We start from the raw sequence: 22,668 nt of genomic DNA, 5'->3' as shown, positions 1-22,668 counted from the left end.
AAAAATTGTTGAGCGCTACACTTAAGATTTGTGTGCTCTACTGTATGTTATATCTTGGTAATTCAAAATAAACTCACTTAAAAATAAAGTAATTGCTTGATAGATGGTGGTTTAAAAATTATGATTAATAGTCAAAATTTCAGGATTGTAAACTCAATTTAGTCAATTTTAGTTACAGTGGTTCTCAATAATTGCACTATTGATTTTTTGAACTAGAGGAGTATTAAGTAGCATTTACCATCGTTAAGGGCTTCTAAATGCTAGTACTGCTTCCCAGTGAAAGACAGACAAAACAAAACAGTGAAACTGCTCTTCCCACATTTTTTCACGTATCTCTGGGTATAAGGTCAGAGTGTTCCTTTTTGAGAACAGCAGGGATGGCATTATAAGAGAGTAAGTTCTAAGATAATAGATTGTTTGTCAATCAGAGTTGATATTCTGAACACCTGGAAACTTACATGCATTTATTTTGAAGCTTAGAAAAGTTCTGTACTTTGAAACACTGAAAATACTAAGCCTATCTTGAGATTCTTAGGACTTTATGAGCCTTTAGTATGTGTATTATTAATAGATATGATACGGATCAGACATTTTTCTGTTCTGTAAACTTGCTTATTAAAAGTATTTTTGAAACTGTCTGAAGTAGTCCACTTAGTCCCTTAGTTATCTAAATATGAATAGAAGGAAAGAAGATGAAAGATGCCTGGCTCTGGGATATCTAGTAAATTTTTTTGGAATGATTATGCTTTGGAAATGTACTGAGGCACATAATGGCACTATTACAGTTGATTGAAAAAATAAAAAAGCTTTAGTTAAGAGGTGCATTGATAATTTTGCAATAGATATATATTTTTTGAAATCTGGGACATACTTAAAATATGTACTAGGTTTTGTATTTTTTAAAAATTTGTCTTTATTGTTGCAATTATTACAGATTCCTCATCCTCCCCCCCCCCCCCATTTTAGCCTCCCCCTGTGTGCCCCCTTCTCAGCCTTCCCCAGCCCAGGCCTTAACCATACTATTGTCTATGTCCATAGGTTGTGCATATATGCATACAAGTTCTTTGGTTAATTTCTTCCCACCCACCCCCGCCTTAATGAACAAAATAGATCCAGAGACATAGAAGCATGGAACAGACTATTGAATATCGTATTTGGTTTTGATAAGAGTCCCATAGAAAGGCATCATTTCTAGGTTGATTTGATATCACTGTAAAATGTGCTAGTCTGAAGCTTATATAGAGGACATTGCACATCAGTCACTGTTCTGAAATACGAAGGAACACTCTTATTTTCCAGAACTCAAGTAACTTCATGAATACGACAAACTTCCAACCTCTTCGGCCTTTACCATCTATTCAGATATTGGTGGATAAAATTAATCTGGAACATTCTGTGCCAATGTATGCTGAACGTTTGGTGCAGGTGGTCAGCAGCCTTACTCAGCCTTCTGATAATCTGCTTCATTATTGCTATGCACACTGCTACCTTAAGGTATGAAAAGTGAATTTTTTATTTTTATTATATTAAGTTATTACATATGTGTCCTTATCCCCACATTACCCCCTATCTCCCCGACTCATGGCCTCACCCCCCTGTTGTCTGTGTCCATTGGTTAGGCTTATATGCTTGCATATAAGTCCTTTGGTTGATCTCTCCCTCTTACCCCCACCCTCCCCTACCTTCTCTCTGAGGTTTGATGGTCTGATCGATGCTTCTCTGGATCTGTTTTTGTTCATCAGTTTATGTTGTTCATTATATTCCACAAATGAGTGAGAGCATGTGGTATTTATCTTTCTCTGACTGGCTTATTTCGCTTAGCATAATGCTCTTAGGTTCCATCCATGCTGTTGCAAATGGTAAGAACTCCTTTTTTACCTCAGCATAGTATTCCATTGTGCAGATGTACCACAGTTTTTTAATCCACTCATCTACTGAAGGGTACTTAGACTGTTTCCAAATCTTAGCTATGGTGAATTGTGCTGCTATGAACATAGGGTTGCATATATCCTTTCTAATTGGTGTTTCTAGTTTCCTGGGATATATTCCTAGAAGTGGGATCACTGGGTCAAATGGGAGTTCCATTTTTAGTTTATTGAGGAAACTCCATACTGTTCTCCACAGTGGCTGCACCAGTCTGCATTCCCACCAGCAGTGCATGAGGGTCCCTTTTTCTCCACATCCTTGCCAGCACTTGTCGTTTGTTGATTTGTTGATGATAGCCAGTCTGACAGGTGTGAGATGGTACCGCATTGTTGTTTTGATTTGCATCTCTTGGATGATTAGTAACTTTGAACATGTTTTCATATGTCTTTTGGCCTTTCTTCTGTCTTCTTTCAAAAAGTATCTATTTAGGTCCGTTGCCCATTTTTTGATTGGGTTGTTTATCTTCCTTTTGTTAAGTTGTATGAGTTCCCTGTAAATGTTGGAGATTAAACCCTTATTGGTGATAACATTTGCAAGTATGTTCTCCCACACTGCGCCTCTTCTGAGCCTCGGTTTGCTGTTCTCTTTCCTTCTAGTTGAAGAGTCTCTCCTCAGCCAGCTTTCCTGTGGTTCTGGGTGATGTCCGTTCCGTCTTTTAGTTGTATTTTTGAAGTGGTTGTTTGCGGCAGCAGTCTCCGGTGTTTACCTATGCCTCCATCTTGGTTCTCCTCTGAAGTTCTAATTTTTAATCAACTAGGTCTGTTTCCATTCTTTTCTCCTTTAAGGAAGGCCTTTCCCCTCCCCTCAACTGTTCATTCTTATGCTGTAGATGTCTAGATTTATTTCTTATTCACTTTTTATTTATTCCATTTATGTTACTGTGTACAGATTAACTTTTGACATGAAGGTAATGCTGGATATTTTTGTGTGTCCCTTTAAGAAAAGGGACAAATCTTTAGGATGCTGGTTATACTGTTATACTGAGTTTATTATAACAACACATAAAAATAACTCATTTTACAGCATAATTATGTGTTTTCATTGTCACTTATAGTTAGTGTGTGCTTTTTATATTTTTGTCTTTTTACTATTGCAAATCCTGTTAGCAACTAATTTCCATTAAACACTAATTATAAATAAGTTGTTTTGCTTCTAATTCTGTATTTTTTCTATATGAGATGCTAATTCAAGAGTATTTAAGTGTTACAGTACATATTATATTTACATTGTCGGACTTTTAAAAAAAGAGATGGCACTGTATGTTTAACTTTTCATTTAATGTATTGTATAATTCATCTTATTCAAGTTGACATTTCCTTCAGCTAAAATTTCTATCAGTGCTTACTGTTTCATACAGTTTTAACTGCTTCAGACTGTTAGTTTGCAGTGTTAAAAACTTTTATTCCATTTCTGAACATTTTAACTATCCTTGCTGAAAGCAGCCTCAATTCATACTGTGCTAGTTTTCCTTTTTCTAGATGCAATATATGTAATCTTGGTCAAGGGTGTTGACAAGGTATTAGGTTATATAGGTATTGTAAATCTATGTATCTTATTGCTGTAATTTAAAGGAAAGAGTTGAAAATTGGTTATATTGAAATAATTATTTTTGATGTGGTAGATAGGCTCTCTTCCATTATAATTTACTAGAGTCCCGATGCACGAAAATTCGTGCAAGAGTAGGCCTTCCTTCCCCTGGCTGCTGGCACCAGCTTCCCTCTGGCACCTGGGACCCAGCTTCTGGCACTGGTTTCCCTCTGGCACCCGGGACCTGGGCTTCCCTCCTCTGGCCTGTAGTCACCCGGGACCCAGGCTGGCTTCCCCCCCGCTCCGGCTTTGTCAGGAAGGACGTCCAGAATGATGTTGAGAAGACGTCTGGTCTAATTAGCATATTACCTTGTTATTATTATAGATTTTTGTTTGAATGTTCTCTTAGAAGCATCTCTGGACAACATGTAAATTTAGTAAAAACTTCAGAAATATTACAGAATAATATGTAGTTTCTCCAAAGTTCTTTGCAGTTCTGCAAGTAGCCAGCAGGGGATCTCCTCTACACCTACTTTCCATCTGAGTATAGTTAATGATAGTGTCTGTGATTATACTGTTGGGGCATTTTATAGAATATGAAAAAGTGGCTTGAGAGACCTGTTAGCTGGATAATCTGTTGAGATAAAACATTATCCATAGGCACACTCTAGAAATAGTTGGAGGTTGGGCATATTTTAATAATCATGTTTTGTAATTAGTGGTAATAATTACAAATTTCAGAATTTTTAATGGGCCTTTCAGAAGAAATATGAAATGTGGAAATTGCACAGTGCCCAGAAGTTCTTTGTATACTTAGTGTTGCTTAGAATAAGTCTTCAAAGGGAATGAAGGTGGAATAACTTAATTTTTAACGTTGATCATTTAAGTGTTAGAAACATGTTTTCATTTTATTCTCAATTCTGTTTCTTTTTGTCACTTGTCTTAATAGCAGGACTTAGAGGAATTAATATATTAATATTAATATATTAATTAATGTATTACTATCATTTTTCTTGATAGTAAACTAGATAGGACCTACCTTTGAAATGCAGGTTTCTCTGAAAGTACATAATTCTAACTAATGTCCTATTTCCGTAAAATTATTTTGTTCCCTGAAAACTGACTTTAGAGGAAAGGATTTGCCATTGTAAGTTTGATGAAGGATTAAGGGCATAATAGCTTTTTGAAATCATTTGGAAGTAGCTTAATACTTTCTAAGAAATTGATTATTGATTTATGTTCATTACATGAAAGTTATTTTGAAAATTAGTTACTGAGAATTTTTAAACATGTTTTACTATGGCATGTAGCATTTATTGTTAATCTTAGAGGTAGGAAAGTTCATGCTTTATAAACCCAAGGAATAAAAAATAATAATGAAAGTTAAATGTTGGGGTTAAGCTGCTTTTGCATGTTGTTGGAAAATAGTAATTCTTTGTTTCGTATTCCTGTGTATCAGTATTTTCTGTTCGAGATGTTTGCTTTTACCTGATTGGAAATAATTGGAGCAGACATATCATATTTAGTTCTCTGCAATGTTTTATGTAAAATATTCTGTTACATTGATTTTTCTCATTAAAGCAAATATAGTGTTCAGACATTTTAGGGAATGCTTATAAAATTTTTGAGTGTGATCTGCTCGTTTTAAATATAAACATAAGAGGAGTGATTTCTGTTCCAAATTTTCTGGGTTACAAATCTCAGCTCAACAATTATATTCATACACAAAAGGGAAGAGATATAACATTTTAGGATATATTTGAATATTCTTTTTGTGTACATAATGTAAGTTGAAGGCAAAATACATTATTAGGATTCTTCTTGATGTAGTTCATGTTCTTTAAGACACAAAATGATATGAATAGTGATTTATTAAAGTTAATATCTACAATGTGCACAATGTAGTCAGTTGTTTATATTAATAGAAAAGATGTGCATTTTAGTAGATAATAAAACACTAAATGAGAATTAAATATAGAAATGGCAGCCTTAAAATTAGTCACAAAAAGAACAGGGCTGTGAAAGAAATACTGTATATTTAAATTTCTTAATTCTGACTTAATGTCAAAATGAATAAAAAAATGTTGGTGTTTGGGAAGTGGAAAAAGACATTGGAACATATTTAGTGTGCAGCTGTTGTAGAGCAAATTGAAACTGACGTATTCCATCCTGTGCTTATTAAAACTTTGTCTCTGTGAACATTTGGATCTTTTCTTTTTGTTTTAGATATTTGGTTTCCAGGCAGGACTGACGTCTTTGGATTGTAGGGGATCTTACTGCTTACCTGTACCAATTATTCCCTCTTTCAGCACTGCTCTGTATGTTAAACTTCTGAAACTACCCACATGCTGGTAAGTATGTTGAAATGTGGTTTATGATAGTTTTTATTTATTATCTTAGGAGGGAAAAGCTAGTTGAATCTGTTTTATGTCAGTGTGTTGGTTTTATACAAAACCTTGGGAAAATATCTGAATTTATTCTGTCTTTTAAGGAGACACTAAAAATCTCTTTAATATTTGTGTATTTGGTTATAATATCTTTTGTGGTAGTCATAACTGTTGTCCGGGTTATAATTGCTAATCCATGTTGGAGCTATAGTAAAATGTTGCTGCTTCATAATGTAATAGGAACTGCAAGGGCAAATACATTTTTTTTTCTCTCTTTGAGAGAATACAGACAAAGAGTAACGAAACGTTGCATGTTAATATTAAGGCCAAAGTATTTATCAACTAAATAACAATTTTATGTGTATTCATAGCCATTACATACATTTAAAATATTTGACATATATATGTGTAGTCATTGCATTTGGAAGAAATCAATTTGAATATTATTTATCATTCAGTATTGGGTTACTTTATTTGGAGGTCATATTTTCCTAAACTCAAAGAGACTTATAGCAAAAAAGCCAATAGTTACTTATCATAACCATTTTTTAGATGAAAGCAATACTTTTAATATATTCAAGAAATAATTGTTTAAATATACGAGATAAGATTTAAATATATGAAATTATATTCTAATATTTCTACATTTTAAAATTGAGATTATTTCAATTATTTGAAATATATCTTTGCTTTCTCATCCTAATTAGTAAGCTTACAGGATGAGTTTTAATTAGTTATTTTGAAAAGCAACATAACTTTCAGAAAATTGATATTTTTTATATCTAAAGTCATTTGCTGATGATGTTTCTTTAATAATATATAACTTTTAGAATGAAATTTATAAAGTAAATGCTCACATTTTCAAAGAAATTTACTACTGATCCAGAAATTTAAAAATACAGAAATTGCAGTTAATTAAGTTTTGGAACCAGTTCTTCTATTAAATGAAAACATTATTAAATGATTATTCTTATTTTTACTTGATAGTTTAAATTTTGTGCTAATCATTCATATTCCTCATATATCATTTATTATGTTGTTTAGAGATTTACGTTTGAAACATTTTATTTGTGTATACATAGCATGTTGTATTTGAGTCAAGTTTTATATTCTAATTTATTAAGAAATACCGTATGATATGTCCTGGTTGATATCAACTTTAATAGATATCTGTGAATACTGTTTTCTCAATTATGTGTTGATTTATTATTCATAACACTGAAATTTTATTAGAAACACTGCAGTTTACTATAAAAGTTGCTTAACAACTTTTAAAAGTGAAAACCCAAAATTTCCAAAATGAATTATAGCCTTTATATGAAAAATATTGAATATTTAAATAGGTAAGGTTTATTTTAAGGATGTATAGGGCTTACTATAAATATTGTTAGATGTGATTTAAAATATGTCTGCTGACATCTGAAAGAAAATATTCTAATTTAATACTAAAAGCATAAGATCACAGAATGCAAATAGTTGTTTGGATATGATTTGCTTTTTTTTTGTAGTTAAGACCACTTCTCATTATTTCAATGATATTTTGCTATATTTTACAGAAATATATTGCTTTGAAATAATTTCTTCAAATTGTTTCCCTTAATAAATAGAATGTAAACTATAATCTGTTGTTAGCAATTCTAAATTGAAAGTAGTAAATACAAGTCTTAATACATTGAGATATATCTTAGTCAAATTAAGCAAATAAAATACAGATAAAATGCATCAAGTAGTGCTGGAATTAAATCAAAATCACATGGGAACCGAGAGTTTTATTTAACTGATGCAGTAAGTGAGGATTTTTTTAGTAAGGCTCCCTGGTTATGTCATTAAATGTCAACCCTGTTCCCATTCATGGTCTCTCCCTTCCTCAGATTATATAAGCTGCTTTCATTTGGATTTTTAAAATTCACATTTCAGTTTCTTAAAATACATATATGATGCTGTGTATATATTTCATTCAGTAAAGAGAAGAGCATATTTAGTACAGGCCACAGCTTTTAAAAAAAATATATTTTATTGGATTTTTTACAGGGAGAGAGGGAGAGGGATAGAGAGTTAGAAACATTGATGAGAGAGAAACATCCATCAGCTGCCTCCTGCACACCCCTACTGGGAATATGCCCGCAACCAAGATACATGCCCTTGATTGGAATCAAACTTGGGACCCTTCAGTCCGCAGGCCGACGCTCTATCCACTAAGCCAAACTTTTTAGGGCCAGGCCACAGCTTTTGAAACAAGGACATTTTATAGCTCATTGAAAAAATTTTAGTTGGTGTGTTGGAGTTAGCATTGTAAATCAGCAAGATATCCTATACTTCTTGTTTAAAAATATTTTTAATTTCAGTTTTTAATTATAAAGTTTCAGACTAACTACCATTTATTTTAATTAGGCTTGCTAATAAATATATGGTTTAAGTAACATTGAAAATAAATTATCCCTCTCTCATTTAAATGTTTCTATTTTAGTCTCAATGAACAAGCTTTTAGTAAATTCCAGTTTCTTAGCATTTATTTTTTCAAAATATTTTGTCTTTCATTCTATATTACATAATTTCTAAATATATAAAAATAAACTTTTAACAAATTTTTCATTATTGTTTATATCAGGTTAACATTTAGTTCTTTTAGCTCCTACGAATAGGAGTGAAATATGTAGGATATGGTGGAAATGACACAGTGATCATTGTTTGATAAGAGCAGTATTGAGCAATTAATGTAAACTTTAATTTATCTCTTTAAAAAAAGATGTTTTAATAAGGACAGCGAAGAGTTAGTTTAAGGGCAGTAAGTAACATAAATTTATTATCATTAGCAGAATTATGCCTTGGTCTCCTGTAGGTAGTTATATTTAAAATTTCTACAATGGGTAAGTAGTACCTTTAGGCCTTTATTTTTTCTTATTTATTTAATTTTTATTATTTTTAAAAATCCTCACTTAAGGATGTACTTTTTGTTGATTTTTAGAGAGAGAGGAAGGGTGGGAGGAAGGTGAGAGAGAGAAACATAGATTTGTTGCCTCCCATACACATCCTGACCAGGGATGGAACCTGCAACCTAGGAATGTGCCTTGACCAGGAATTGAACCTATAACCTTTTGGTGCACAGGTTGACTCTCCAACCAACTTACCGCATGGCCAGAGCCCTTTAGGCTTTTAGATGCATTCCTAGCCTTACCATTTTTTTCACAACACAGAAAATGATAAGTATTTCAACTCTATTTTAAAAACTTTTTGAGATATTAATATTGTATTGGAAAAATACAAACATTATGGTATTTCATAATTGAACTGATCCTTGGTAGTCAGTTGAAAGACCAAGAAATAGAGTATTATTAGCATTCCCAAAGCCTGTCCTTTACACCCTCTTCCAAGGTTAACCATTATCCTGATTTCTAATAGAATAGATTAGTTTTTTTCTGTTCTTGGAGTTGATATTATTGGAATCATTTAACATATTTCTTTTGATTGGCTTCTGTCACTCAAAATAATGTTTGTGAGATTCATCCATTAGATTGTTTGCTTTTGTCAATACACAGTATTCTATTACATGAACATGGGCAGTTTATATGTTCTTTATCTACAATTTTAATTAAGAATATGTACCTGAAGTTTGTGTCAATTTATTTTTTATTTTTTTTCATTTTCTCTATTCCTTAAGAAGCTTCAATGGTATTAGAGGAGAGTAGATGTAATTCATTAAATATGTTTTGATTTTCTTCGTTTTGATAGGCATTGCACTATGTGTTGGGATTGGGGAAAGACCAAAGTAGAATGCCAGGAGGGTAAGAGATTTTCCTTTCCCTGACCATGAAAACTTTCAGTCTAGTAAGGGAGAGGACTAGACGCATATGAAATTAGTGGTCTTTAAATTACAAAATTGAGACTTAAGCACAATGTTCTGTTATTTTAAAGGAATTAGAAAATTTCCCTGGGACATCAGAAGTGGCTTCAGAGAAGTTGGGCTTTAATGGCTGAATCAGATAGATACTCGTGTATTGAGAGGTTGGTGTGGTGTGGAGGCTTCTGGAGGATAATACTATCTGAACAAAGTCAGGGTTAGTCTGTTGGATCTGTGCATGCATATAGTGGGGGAGGAATTTGGAAAGTTATTTTGGACCTTGACTTAGACATGAATAAAGATTCTAAGCTTTTTAATATGAACACTTAAAAATAGTTAAACCAGTTTCAAGTATTCCTTAGCCCAATTTCTTCCTGATGAGGGTTGTTAACTGCAACCATAATACAATCTTAAATTCACTTTCTCTTATAATTGAGGGTTCAGAAATGTGACTTTATTCAGATGGGTAATATGCAACATACTTTGGAAGTACAGAGAAAAATTACTTTGGCTTAGAATGTTACGGAAAACATAAAGAAGGTAACTTTTAGCAGGTTATTAAAGAGTGGGTAGAATATGAAAGATAATTCTGTACTTTTTTGTACATTGTTGGATTCTTAGTTTAATGAACTTTTTATGACAACCTTGTGAGATAAGATAGTCCCTCTTATAAAACTAAAACTCAGAGAGGTTATGTAACTTGTCCAAAATCACACAGTTGGTGAACAAGGATTTTTTAAAAATATATATATATTTTTATTGATTTCAGAGAGGAAGGGAGACAGAAAGAGAGATAGAAACATCAATGATGAGAGAGAATCATTGATCGGCTGCCTCCTGCATGCCCCATACTGTGGATCAAGCCCACAGCCTGGGCATGTGCCCTGACCGGGAATCAGACTGTGACCTCCTAGTTCATAGGTCATTGCTCAACTACTGAGTCACGCTGGCCGAGCTGAACAAGGATTCTCATGAAGGGGTTATCTGGTTCCCAAGTCCTTGATCTCTTTCTTATCTGAAGGAGAAAAGACATACATTATGTTCTGTTAATCATCTTTGAAGGCTGTACCATTTTACATTTCCACCAGCAATGCACAAATGTCCAATTTCTCTACATCCTTACCAACACTTTATTTTCAGTATTTTTGGTAATAGCCATCCTAATGAATATGAAATAGTATCACATGGTGGTTTTTGACATGTATTTCTCTAACAATTACTAATTTCGAGTATCTCTTCAAGTGCTTAATGGCCATTTGTATATCTCTCTTTGAGAAATATACAAGTCCTTTGCTTTTTTATAATTGTTTTTGTTGTTGAGTTGTAGGTGTTTCTTATATGGGTCTGTATAGTAACCCCTTATATATATGACTAGAGGCCCAGAGCATGATTGAAATTGCACGAGGAGGCGCCCCGCCTCCTGCCTCCCGCTGTTTGAGGAGGCACCCCGCGGGCCGCTGTGGGAGTCAGGCCGGACCAGCGCCACGGGCGGCCGGGACCCATGCCTGACTTCCACCCCAGGTCCCTTCTGTGCCCCTGCCTGTGTCCGCTCCGGGCCTGCCCGAGCCAGCGCAGTGGCTCGGCCAGCCCCAGGCCCCCCACTCCACTGCCTATGTCTGCTCTGGGCCACCAGAGCTGCTGCTCTGGCTCGGGCAGGCCCCCCTGTCTCTATCTCCGTCTCTGCTCCAGGCCTCACCTGCGCGCACAATGTCCTCCTGTCTGGTAGTGACCCGTTACGGCGTCCCAGCCTAATTTGCATATTACCGCTTTATATATATACTAGAGGCCCGTTGCATGAAGATTCGCGCAATAGGCCTTCCTTCCCCTGGTTGCCGGCACCGGTTTTCCTCCGGTACCCGGGACCCAGGCCTTTGGTCCAGCTGCAGTGAGGCTTGGCTTTTCAGTCTTCAGTCTTCACTCTTCACTCTTCACTCTTCACTCTTCACTCTTCACTCCAGCCGGAGCCTTCAGTCTTAGCTTTGTGCCTGCGTATGCGAATTAACTGCCATCTTTGTTGGGTTAATTTGCATAGTTGCTCTGATTGGCTGGTGGGTGTAGCAGAGTGACACCAATTTGCATGTTTCTCTTTTATTAGTGTAGATATATAGATTTGGAAGTTTTTCCTCCAGTTCTTTGGTAACACATAACCTTTTAGTGTTATGTCTGTCTTAAGCTAACTCCAAAGCCAGAAACTGAGTTTACCTCTCTTTAATTTTTTGCTTTTTATTTGAAATAGTTATTCTTTAGATTTTGTTCAGTGTTTTGTACAAATTTGTGTAGCTTGAGCATGTGAAAACTTGTCAACTGCATATTAGGAATAATTGTACTTATTTTTTGGAGTAGGAGAAAGAGTTGAGCTTGTTAGAATTCTTTGGGTTGTTTACAATTTTATCTTCATAGCAGTGATACCAAAATGTGGGGTGTTTGAGTCTGAGTTCATTGTCTCAAGAAACTGAAGAATGAAGTCACGGACAAAAACGGTTAAAGGGGGTAAAGTTTATTGAGAGAAGCCAGTCCTGGGAAAGGTACAGCTGGGGTTCCAGGAAAGCTTTTTTCCCATATTATAGTTGGGTGTTAAAGTCTGTTATTCTATTCGTAGAGTCCCACGTGGCCATAAACCACACTTTAAAAATGTATATATATTTTTATTGATTTCAGAGAGGGAAAGGGAGGGAGAACTGGAAACATCAATAATGAGAGAGAATCATTGATCGGCTGCCTCCTGCATGCCCCCTACTGGGGATTGAGCCCACAACCCGGGCATGTGCCCTTGACTGTAATCAAACCTGGGACCCTTCAGTCTGCAGGCCAATGCTCTATCCACTGAGCCAAACCAGTTAGGGCCATAAGCCACAATTTTTAACCTAGGGGGTGGATATAGCCTTGCCAGCTCCTGATTGGTCTTTTCAAAGAATTCTGCCTTAGCAACTTCCTTGGGATTAGTTTATATGCCTTACTGTCTTATGATTGGTTATCTGCAAGCTGCTGTCTTAGCAATATCCATACATTTTAAAAGTTTGTCTCCTGCATGCGCTCTTTCTTCCCCTCCCAGTTGGGTTGGCTTAGCAACTCTGCCTAGTTGGGTTCCATGGACATGGACAACAGTGTGGTGATTGAGGGGTAAAGGTGGGGGGAAGTGTTTTAGGCAGGGGAGGACATACATTTTTATTATAAAAATAAAAATTCTTAAAACATTCTGATTCCCTCCAGATCTGCCCCCTTCTTGGCTGTCTATATTCATCTGATTATCTCCCTCCCTGTTCTCTCCCACCTTTAAAAATTGTTTTATCCTTACCCGAAGATATGTCCTTTTATTGATGAGAGAGAGAGAGAGAGAGAGAGAGAGAGAGAGACAGACATCGATGTTAGAAACAGTGATTGATTGGTTGCCTCTCATACCTCTATGTGCCCCCACAGGGGGCTCGAACTTCCAACGTTTTGGTGTATGGGAAGACACTCCAATCAACTGAGCCACCCAGCCACGGCTTCTCCAACCTTTTGGACCTTTTTCAGTTTGTCTTCTTTCAACCTAGTCTTTCACCATATTGTTTCACTAGTCTTAGCCTAAATAATCTTTATTCACCCCTCAGATATTGGCCCAATTGACATTTTCTCTGGTTCGGTCACATTCTTCTAAGGGTGGGATATTGTTTCTGTTTTTCACTGTTCTTTTCATAGAAGTGATTTTAATTTAGTTGATGTGATTATTTAAGATTATTTAATAACTTTTCTAAATTGTTTTAAAAAATTTAAGTTCCATAAGGACCATCCCTTTTTTCTATGGAGGACATGTCAAAACGTTGAATCTATGGTAGGCCCAGGTGAATATTTATTGACATACAGCTGGTAATTTTTTCAGTGATTTCAGTGTTCTTTTGTTGTCTGATTGATTCAGATTGTAATCCTTTTTTGACAACCTAGTAGTCTATTTCCTTTTTATTTAAGTAATACATGTAAAATGTATTTGCTCTTGGCCAAAGCAAAAACCAATGACTTTAATGAATGACTGAAGTTGAACTAAAATTCTAGTGATTTTCCTAATCAGAATTTTCAAGGTTCTATTTGAATGTTACTAATTATATATATAACATAAATATACTTTATTTCTCTCTTTTTCCTGAATAGATAAAACACTTTGATTTAAGTAGAGGAATTGAACAACTTTTTAGGAAATGATGAGATTAATGAAGGACAGCATGTGCTTCTTTGGTATTTTATTTGTTTGCTACCATCAATACATTATAAGATTTTGGACTTTCTATGTTATAATAATCAAGCAGTTAATTGTATTTTTGCTTTAAAGATAGACAAGTTTTACTTCCCATTTTATTTGTTCATCTGTTATCTAACATTTAAATTCAAATAATGATATTTTTATTTCAGAAAATTTGAAAAATGGCAAAATATATTTGTAATTAAACAGGATATAATTTATATTTTATAGCCATCTGCAAATGCTAAAAATCATTATAATTGAAAAGTATAATAGTTAATACTAGTGGGGATGTTGAGAAATTCTGATGAATGTGAGACTTGATTCAAACAGTAAAATACCAAGCAGGCATTAAAAAGACCATTGTCGGAGTATATGTACTAATGATGAAAGATCTTGATGATCTATAAGATATGCTGTTTAGTCACTAAATAGAGGCTGTAGTCATATACAAATATATACCCATTAAAATTATATGTGTATCTATGAATACATAAAATCAAGTAGGCAGAGGTCTGTGGGTATGTATGCCAAACTCATAAAAAGTGGTTGTCTCTGGGGAGTGGGGTGGGATCAGAAAGAGAAAAGAAGAGCTAATTTAACCAATTATTTTACTTAACATTTAATTAAAAACTTCTTTCTTTTCATTTAAGTATTGATGTGTTAGTTAAAGGGTCATTGTATACAGAACTAAATATAAATTTCTTAGCCTTTAAAACTGCTTTCATTTCTAAGTTGAGTTAGTGAAGTTTTGTACTCATTTTATTTTGGAAAAAGTGATCTAATCTTATTTTACTGTACAGGATATGAGTAATAACAAAAATACATTTTTGGAACCAATTTGTAGGTTCAAACTTTGCATTTGGGGATTCTATATAAATCTTCAGATCCAGCTGTTGCTGAGGCTATTCTTTCAACTGCTGTGAGGTGTGTTGATTTTAAAAGAATGGATGGCTGTTCTTCAAGTTTATGTAGGGCAAAAATTTTATGGTATTCCTATGAACATGAATGGATTGTATAAGTTAATTCCTTTGCATTGAGTAATAAGAACCACTTCCACATTTTTATTTAAAAATTTGGAGGAATAATTTTCTTTGTAGAGATGCTATATTGGTCCAGAACTTTCACTAGTTCTGTATTATAATGTCAGCAGATGGTACAAGTAGAGTCTTTAAAGTATTTGTTAATTAGGGCATATTAATTTCCAGTCTTTGCTACTACACGATCAAGACCTACATGTTTCTATTTCCTTAAATTTATCCTGGAGTTTTTCCAAGTTTAGTTTTAATGAGTTGTTTATCCCACTAGTTACATTAGGATTTATTTTCCCCTAGAGAGTAATGTTTACACTGATAGTTTTTAAACCTATTCTGTAAAATGAACATATGTTCAGACTAGGACTTAGGGATATGTGAAATAGCCATTTATTAAATAAATTATTTTCACCAACTTAACTGTTAAAATGTAAGTTTAGTGATATTTCAAAAAAATTAGGTAAACTCAGAAGTTGTTAGATACCTCTTGTATGAATTTTATTGAGTTGTTTTATTTTAAACAAAGTTTAAATAAATTTGTAGTGACATAAATCACAAGGAAAATTATACTTTTATTGTGCATTTTCATTGACATTTTAATGAGCCCCCCACCCCAAATAGCTTTAAAAAGTTGTAAAAGCTATTGATTTGTTTAAAAACCTCTGATGTAAATATGGTATAATATTATGGGTTAATCAATTGGGTTTATGAAGTGGATACATGGGTGTTCATTTCCTATACTTGTTAGCCTGTTAGCAATATTTCAGAGTTGACAAAAACAAAAGAAAAAAAAACCCTCTTCATTGATATTATACAAACAACAGGTACATTGTGTAAGTTACAATCTATTGCCAAATAATTTTAAAATAGTTTATTTTAGTTCAAATGCTACTGGAGTACTTAACAGACGTATAATAAAATGTACTTTTATTTGTAGTTGGTTACAGCTGGAAAGTAAAACAAACCACAAAAACATGTCCTATGTGTATGATATAACTTACTTGTTTATTATTGAATTCTGGCTTTTGTACAAAGTGAATTTTTTCCTTTGATGTTGAATTAAATTGAATCTGAAGGAGGGAATGGCCCTCTACCCTTGGGCATTATTAAAAGGTAGAATAAATTAATCTTTTAAATTTGCATATGTTTAAGTTTTTATTTAAGTCTGTGTTATCCATTTGGGAACTATTTTATGTGACGTATGATGACTTGAAAGTTAAAGTACCATGTACAGTAGCTGAATTTGTTATGAAATAGTAAAGACCCACTTATAAAAAGAATCCCAACTATAATTTTGCCTTATAAGTAAATATTGCTGTAGTTATAAGAACATAACTCTTGCTACACCATAGAACTTCTCAAATATCACACTGTATCTGGCTGAATATAGATAGCTAGATTAATTGTGCATTTTTATATGTACTGTTTTCTTTACTTAATATTACTACTAATAAACAAATTTGAGAACATTGTAGAGAACCATCTCTCAGTATTTAAACCCTTAATTAAAGAAAAGAAAATGATTTAAAAAATGGCTGCAATGTTGGAAAAGCAGAAGAAACCAGTGATGACAATGAAATATAAATTTGTGAATTGGGTCCTGTTTATTTTTCTTACTGTCTCTTGATCTCTATTATTTTAGCTGTTTGGTTTAAAGACTATTTTATTCAGTGCATATTTATTTCTTGGTCTATTCATTCCTGTCTATTGGTTTTATGGAAAACTGTGACCAAGATTGTGGATTGAAGGGTAGATCTAGGTACAGCCACATATTTCTGTTAAATATTTGGAAGTTGTATGGACAAGGCCATAGTAATCTTAATGTGAAACTATATACTTAACTTATAACATGCTAATTAAGAGAGATGTCTGATCCCAGGGTTTGTTTTTGTTGTTTTGAGTGACAGAAGGTAATGGTTAGTTGCTTGGATAGGTGTTCCTAGGAACAGAGTTCTGAATACTTTAGGGGGATTTTTTTTTAATTGAGATAAAATCCAAATAACATGAAAGTCAACATATTAATTGTTTTAAACTGTACAGTTCATTGATTATTGGTATATTCACATTGTTTTCTATTCATCATCATTATCATCATTTCCTAATTCTAGAACAATTTTAAAACTCGAAAAAAGAAACCCGGTCTCCCCCAAGTCTTTTTGGCTCAGTGGATAGAGCGTCAGCCTGTGGACTAAAGGGTCTCAGGTTTGATTCTGGTCAAGGGCACGTATCTCTGTTGTAGGCTCCTCCCCGGCCTGGGTCCTGGTCAGGGCTCGTGCTGGAGGCAACCAATCGATGTGTTTCTCTCACATCAATGTTTCTGTCTGTCTTTCCCTCTCTCTTCCAGTCTCCCTAAAAATCAATGGAAAAATGTCCTCCTGTGAGGATAAACAAACAAACAAACAAACAAACAAACAAACCCTCTATCTAGGCTTCTGGACATTTTATATAATCAGAACCTTAAATTATGTGGGATTTTCTATCTGCCCTCTTTCATTTAGTATGTTTTCAAGGTTTATCCAGGTTGTACCATGTATCACTACTTTATTTTTTTAATGACTGAAAAATATTTTACGTTTTGTTTATCTATTCATTAGTTGTCTGACATTTGGGTTTCCATATTTTGGTTAGGAATAATGTTGCTATGAACTTGTATGTATGAGTTTTTATATGAACACACTTTCGGTTCATATAATTGCTTGGTCATATAGTAAATCTATATTTACCTTTCTGATGAACTGCCAAGTTGTTTTACATTGTGGCTGTACCATTATACAGTTCTACTCTCAGTGTGTGAGGGTTCCAGTTCCTGCTCATCTTTGCCAACATTTGTTATTTTCTTTTTAAAAAATTTTTTTTATTGATTTCAGAGAGGAAGGGAGAGGAGAGAGATAGAAACATCAATGATGAGAGACAATCATTGATCGGCTGCCTCCTGCACGCCCCACCCTGGGGATCAAGCCTGCAACCCGGGCATGTGCCCTTGACCGGAATCGAACCCGGGACCCAACCCGGGACCCTTCAGTCCACAGGCCGACGCTCTATCCACCGAGCCAAACCAGCTAGGGCTATTTTCTTTTTTTATATCTGTCCTGTTTGGTGTAAAATGGCATCTCATTGTGGTTTTGATTTTTATTTCACTAATGATGTTGACTATGTTTTCATGTGCTTATTGGCTATTTCTGTATCTTCTTTGGACAAATGTCTATTCGTGTCCTGTTTCATTTTTCATTAGGTTGTATGTCTTTGTGCCTTGGAGTTGTGGGAGTTTTTTGCATATTCTGAACACTAGACCCCTATTAGATATATGACTTGCAAATATTTTCTCCCATGCTCTATGTTGTCTGTTCACTTTCTGAATAGTATCCTTTGATATACAAAATTTAAAAATTTTGAAGTAGTTCAATTTTATTTGTTTGCTTTGCTTTTGAAATCACATTTAATAAACTGTTCCTTAATCCAAGATCATGAAGATTTGCACCTGTGTTCTAAGAGTTTTATAGCTTTAGCTTTTGATCAGTTTTGCTTTATTTTGGTATGGTGTGAGATAGTGGTCTAACATCGTTCTTTTGTATCCGGATATCCAATTGTTGCAAACCATTTGTTTAAGACTATTCATTTCCCATCACTTGATCTCGAAATCAAGTGGCCATAGACATAAAGGTTTATTTCTAGACTCTCAATTCTAGTGCACTGATTTTTTTGTATGCTCATGTGACACTCTTTGATTACTGTACCTATGTAGTAAATTTTGAAATTAGTAAATATGAGTCTTCCAACTTTTTTTTTCAAGCTTGTTTTGGCTATTGGGGTCTCTCACAAGTCCATATGAATTTTAGGATTCGTTTATTCATTTATTCAAAATAGCTGGGATTTTGATAAGGATTGTATTGGATCTATATATTGATTTGGCAAGTATTGCCATCTTAATATTAAAATTTCTAATCCATAAACATGGGCTATCTTACCATTATTTAGATTCCTTCTTTAATGTGTTTCAACAATGCTTTGTAGTTTTCAATCTGAAAGTCTTGCACTTCTTTGTTAAATTATCCCCAAGCATTTTTCCCCATTTTGTTGCTGTTATAAATACCATTTTCTTAATTTTCCTTTCAGATTATTTGTGAGTGTATATAGATAGAAAACTTATTTTTGTATAATTATGTTGCACCTTGCAATTTGATTGGTCTTATTAGCTACAGTGGTGTGTGTTTCCTTTAGGGTTTTCAATGTATAAGGTTATGTTATCTGTGAGTAGTGATAGTTTTATTTTTTTCCTTTCTAGTTTGAATGTCTTTTACTTATTTTTTTGCCTCATTTCTTAACTAGAAACTCTACTATAATGTTGAATGGAATGGAAAGAGCAGATATCCTTGTCTTCCTCCTGATCTTGGAGAGAAAGCTTTCAGTCTATAACCACTAAGGATGTTAGTTGTGTGTGTTTTGTGAATGTTCAATGTCATGTGGAAGAAGTTTCCTTAATGTCTAGTGTGTTGAGTGTTTTTATCATGAAAGAGTATTGGATTTTGTCAAATGCTTTTTCTCTGTCGATTGAGATGAACATGTTTTTCTCCCCTTTATTTTATAAATACGGTGTATTGCATTGATTTTTAAAAGTTGAACTACTCTTTTATTTCCAGGACAAATTCTAGCTGTTATGGTGTATAATGCTTTTAATATTCTTCTGAATTTGATTTGTTAGTATCAAATAGTACTTTTTACCTATGTTCCCAAAGGATATTGGTCTATAGGTTTCTTATGTTGCCTTTTATTTTTAAATTTATCTTTATTGTTGAAAGTATTACAGATATCTTCTTTTCTCCCACCATAGACTCCCTCTACCCTGCACTTACCTACTCCGCAGGCCTTCACTGCACTATTGCCTGTGTCCATGGGTTACGGATATACGCATATAAGTTTTTTGGTTAATCTCCCCCTTCCCTCTGAGATTCATCAGTCTGTTGCATACTTGCATACTTCCATGTCTCTGGATCTATTTTGTTCGTTAGTTTATTTTGTTCATTAGATTCCACATATAAGTGAGATCATGTGGTACTTGTCTTTCTCAGACTGGCTTATTTTGCTTAGTATGATACTCTTCAGGTCCCTCCATGCTGTCTCAAATGGTCAGAGTTCCTTCTTTTTTACTGCTGCATAGTTTTCCATTGTGTAAATGTACCACCTCTTTCTTTACCTACTCATCTACTGATAGGCAATTGGGCTGTTTTCAAGTCTTAGCCATTGTAAATAGCGCTGATATGAACATGGGGTTGCATATAATCTTTCTGATAGGTGCTTCTGGATTCTTAGGATATTTTCCTAGCAATGGGATTACTGGGTCAAATGGCAGTTCCATTTTTTATTTCTTGAGGAAACTCCATACTGTCTTCCACAGTGGCTGCATCAGTCTGCATTCCCACCAAGCAGTGTACTAGGATTCCCTTTTCTCCACAACCACACAAGCACTTGCCACTTGTTGATTTTTTGATGGTAGTAGCCATTCTGATAGGTGTGAGGTGATACCTCATTCTCGTTCTACTTTCCATCTCTCTGATAGATAGTGGCATTGAGCCTTTTTTCATAGGTCTCTTGGCCATCTGTAAGTCCTTTTTGGAGAAGTGTCAATTTAGGTCCATGCCCACTTTTTAATTGGGTTGTATAAAGAATTCTTATGTTGTCTTTGTCTGCTTTTGGTATCAGGATAATACTGGCTTTATGAAAAGAATTAGACATGTTTTTCTTATATTTATTGCACAGGTTAAAAAGGATTGGTATTTATTCTTCTTTAAATGTTTGTTAGAATTTATCAGTGAAGGCTTCTGGTCCTGGACTTTTCTTTCTTGGGAGATTTCCACTTCATTTTTGAAAGATAGCTTTGCCAGAATTGTTATTATTACAATAGTTTTTTATTTCAGCACGTTTACTGTTTCATCCTATTGCTGTGTGGCCTCCATCATTTCTAATGGGGAATGCCTTCAAAACTCAACCAGACGTTTACAACTCTGCCTTCTTTTCTTGTTGGGTAAACCCTGGAAGTCAGCCAGGGTTGGGAGCTTAAGACCTTTTTGTAGTTTTCCCTCTGCAACTGCACAGTCCTGAACATGTGTATGGCCTTCTGTAGTCTTTGGAAGATGTTGGAGCTTTTCAATTTTTTTATTGCCCAATTTTTTTATTACCCAATTTTTTTTTATTACTTTCCTCCCAAGATTTTGGTTCATTCATTTTGTTTGCCCTTCCTCTTACACATTGTCCCAGGCAGCATGGACTAATGTAATTAGTCCTCTAAATGTTTTCTATATATACCCCTGCGTAGCTGTTTGGAAGAGTCCTGAATTAAGAGAGATAAGGAATGTGGGCTATTCAATGCCACTGCTGAGCTTCTGGGCAGAGGACGCAACATGGAAAAGTAAAAATACTACAAAGCTCACTGTTACTACTGAGATTACTAGTAGCTGGGCTTTTTAATTAAATTTTTTTTTTTTATGTTTAAGAGTTTACCTTTTTTGCTGCAGGCTTTTGGTTAGTTTTCAGAATTCTGAAAAATATTCTTGACAGCTTTTGACATCTTTTTGCTGCTTTTATGGAGGGACAGATTTTTGGTATACCTTATTCTGCCTTTTTTGCTGATGTCATTTCTCTGTAGGATAGTTTTAAGTGAAGTTTTATTTCAATGAGGAAGTAAGAAATTATTTGATAATCCAATGTTAGGACAGGGAGAGGAGGTAGGTGGATACATTAATAATGCTAATATATTATCTTCACATTTTAAAGATGTTTTATGAAGTTAACTTCATATTGACATAGTTTGTGATTTTCTTAGTTCCTTCTTGAAATATTGTAATTTCTTTAAAATGTTTGAAAAAAGAATAATACAGATTTTTCAAAAAATAATAGTCTAGATTTCTCAAGGGACCAAGTAAAGCAATATAGACATTAACATAGGGAAAACAAGGAGAAGAACACACAAAATGCATCCACTATTCTCCTCTTCCAGGAATGGCTACTATAAATAGTTCTATCCTGAACTTTTAATTTCAACATTCAAACCCATGCAGATATGATTTTATGATGTGTGGGTAACCCACCACTTCCTGCCATTGTAAGGAACTGTCTTAAAAGGCAACTACAGAATGTCCCAAAAAATGTGTACACACTTCAACAGCTGAGAGCTCAATTTTGAAAATGAAATGTATTTTAATAAACACTGCCTTTATTATTCAAAGTATGTGCATATATTGTTTTGGGATACCCTATATTTATATTTTACTCACCCATATTTCATGATAGCCTTTCATGTGAGTAGATTTAGTGACCTTTATTATTTTAATATCTGAGTAGTTTTACATGAAGTTAATGTGCCAGAATCTAACAGTAAGATTGTCTCAGGTGTAGGCTATTTTAAATCATGCTGCAAACACTATCATGGTCTAAGTATTCTTGCACACTCATGAGAGTTCCTTTCAGGTAGATTCCTAGGAGATGTGTTAGATGAGCCTGAGAGGTTTTTCTCATCTGAGAGGTTAAGAGTCTTATATTATTTTAATTTGAATTTCCCTTTTTCTGGCGAGGCTTAGAGTCTTTTCATGTTATGGGTCATTTCTGATTTAGCAAGAATTGGAATTCAGATTTTTTTTATAATTTCATGTCCTACCTCTAGTACCTTAAATGAAAAACTTTGAAAGAAAGATTAAAGATTTACAAATATAAATAAACTAGAGGCTCAATGCACAAAATTCGTGCAAGGGT

At 34.2% G+C, this 22,668-nt stretch overlaps 1 protein-coding gene across 1 annotated transcript in view; it reads left to right on the top strand.

Annotated features, from left to right (window-relative positions):
- VPS13B (vacuolar protein sorting 13 homolog B) overlaps positions 1–22,668 on the top strand; it is a 583,949-nt gene that overhangs the window by 51,839 nt on the left and 509,442 nt on the right. Inside the window, exons 15-16 of the mRNA XM_023763624.1 lie at positions 1,300–1,494; positions 5,680–5,804. Coding sequence (XP_023619392.1) covers positions 1,300–1,494; positions 5,680–5,804 — 320 coding nt within the window. The remainder of the gene's footprint in view (positions 1–1,299; positions 1,495–5,679; positions 5,805–22,668) is intronic.

Source organism: Myotis lucifugus, unplaced genomic scaffold, assembly GCF_000147115.1.
Source record: "Myotis lucifugus unplaced genomic scaffold, Myoluc2.0 scaffold_294, whole genome shotgun sequence".
Classification (NCBI taxonomy): domain Eukaryota; kingdom Metazoa; phylum Chordata; class Mammalia; order Chiroptera; family Vespertilionidae; genus Myotis; species Myotis lucifugus.
Note: the sequence above shows the minus strand (reverse complement) of the source record. Positions and strands in the feature narration are given on the sequence as shown.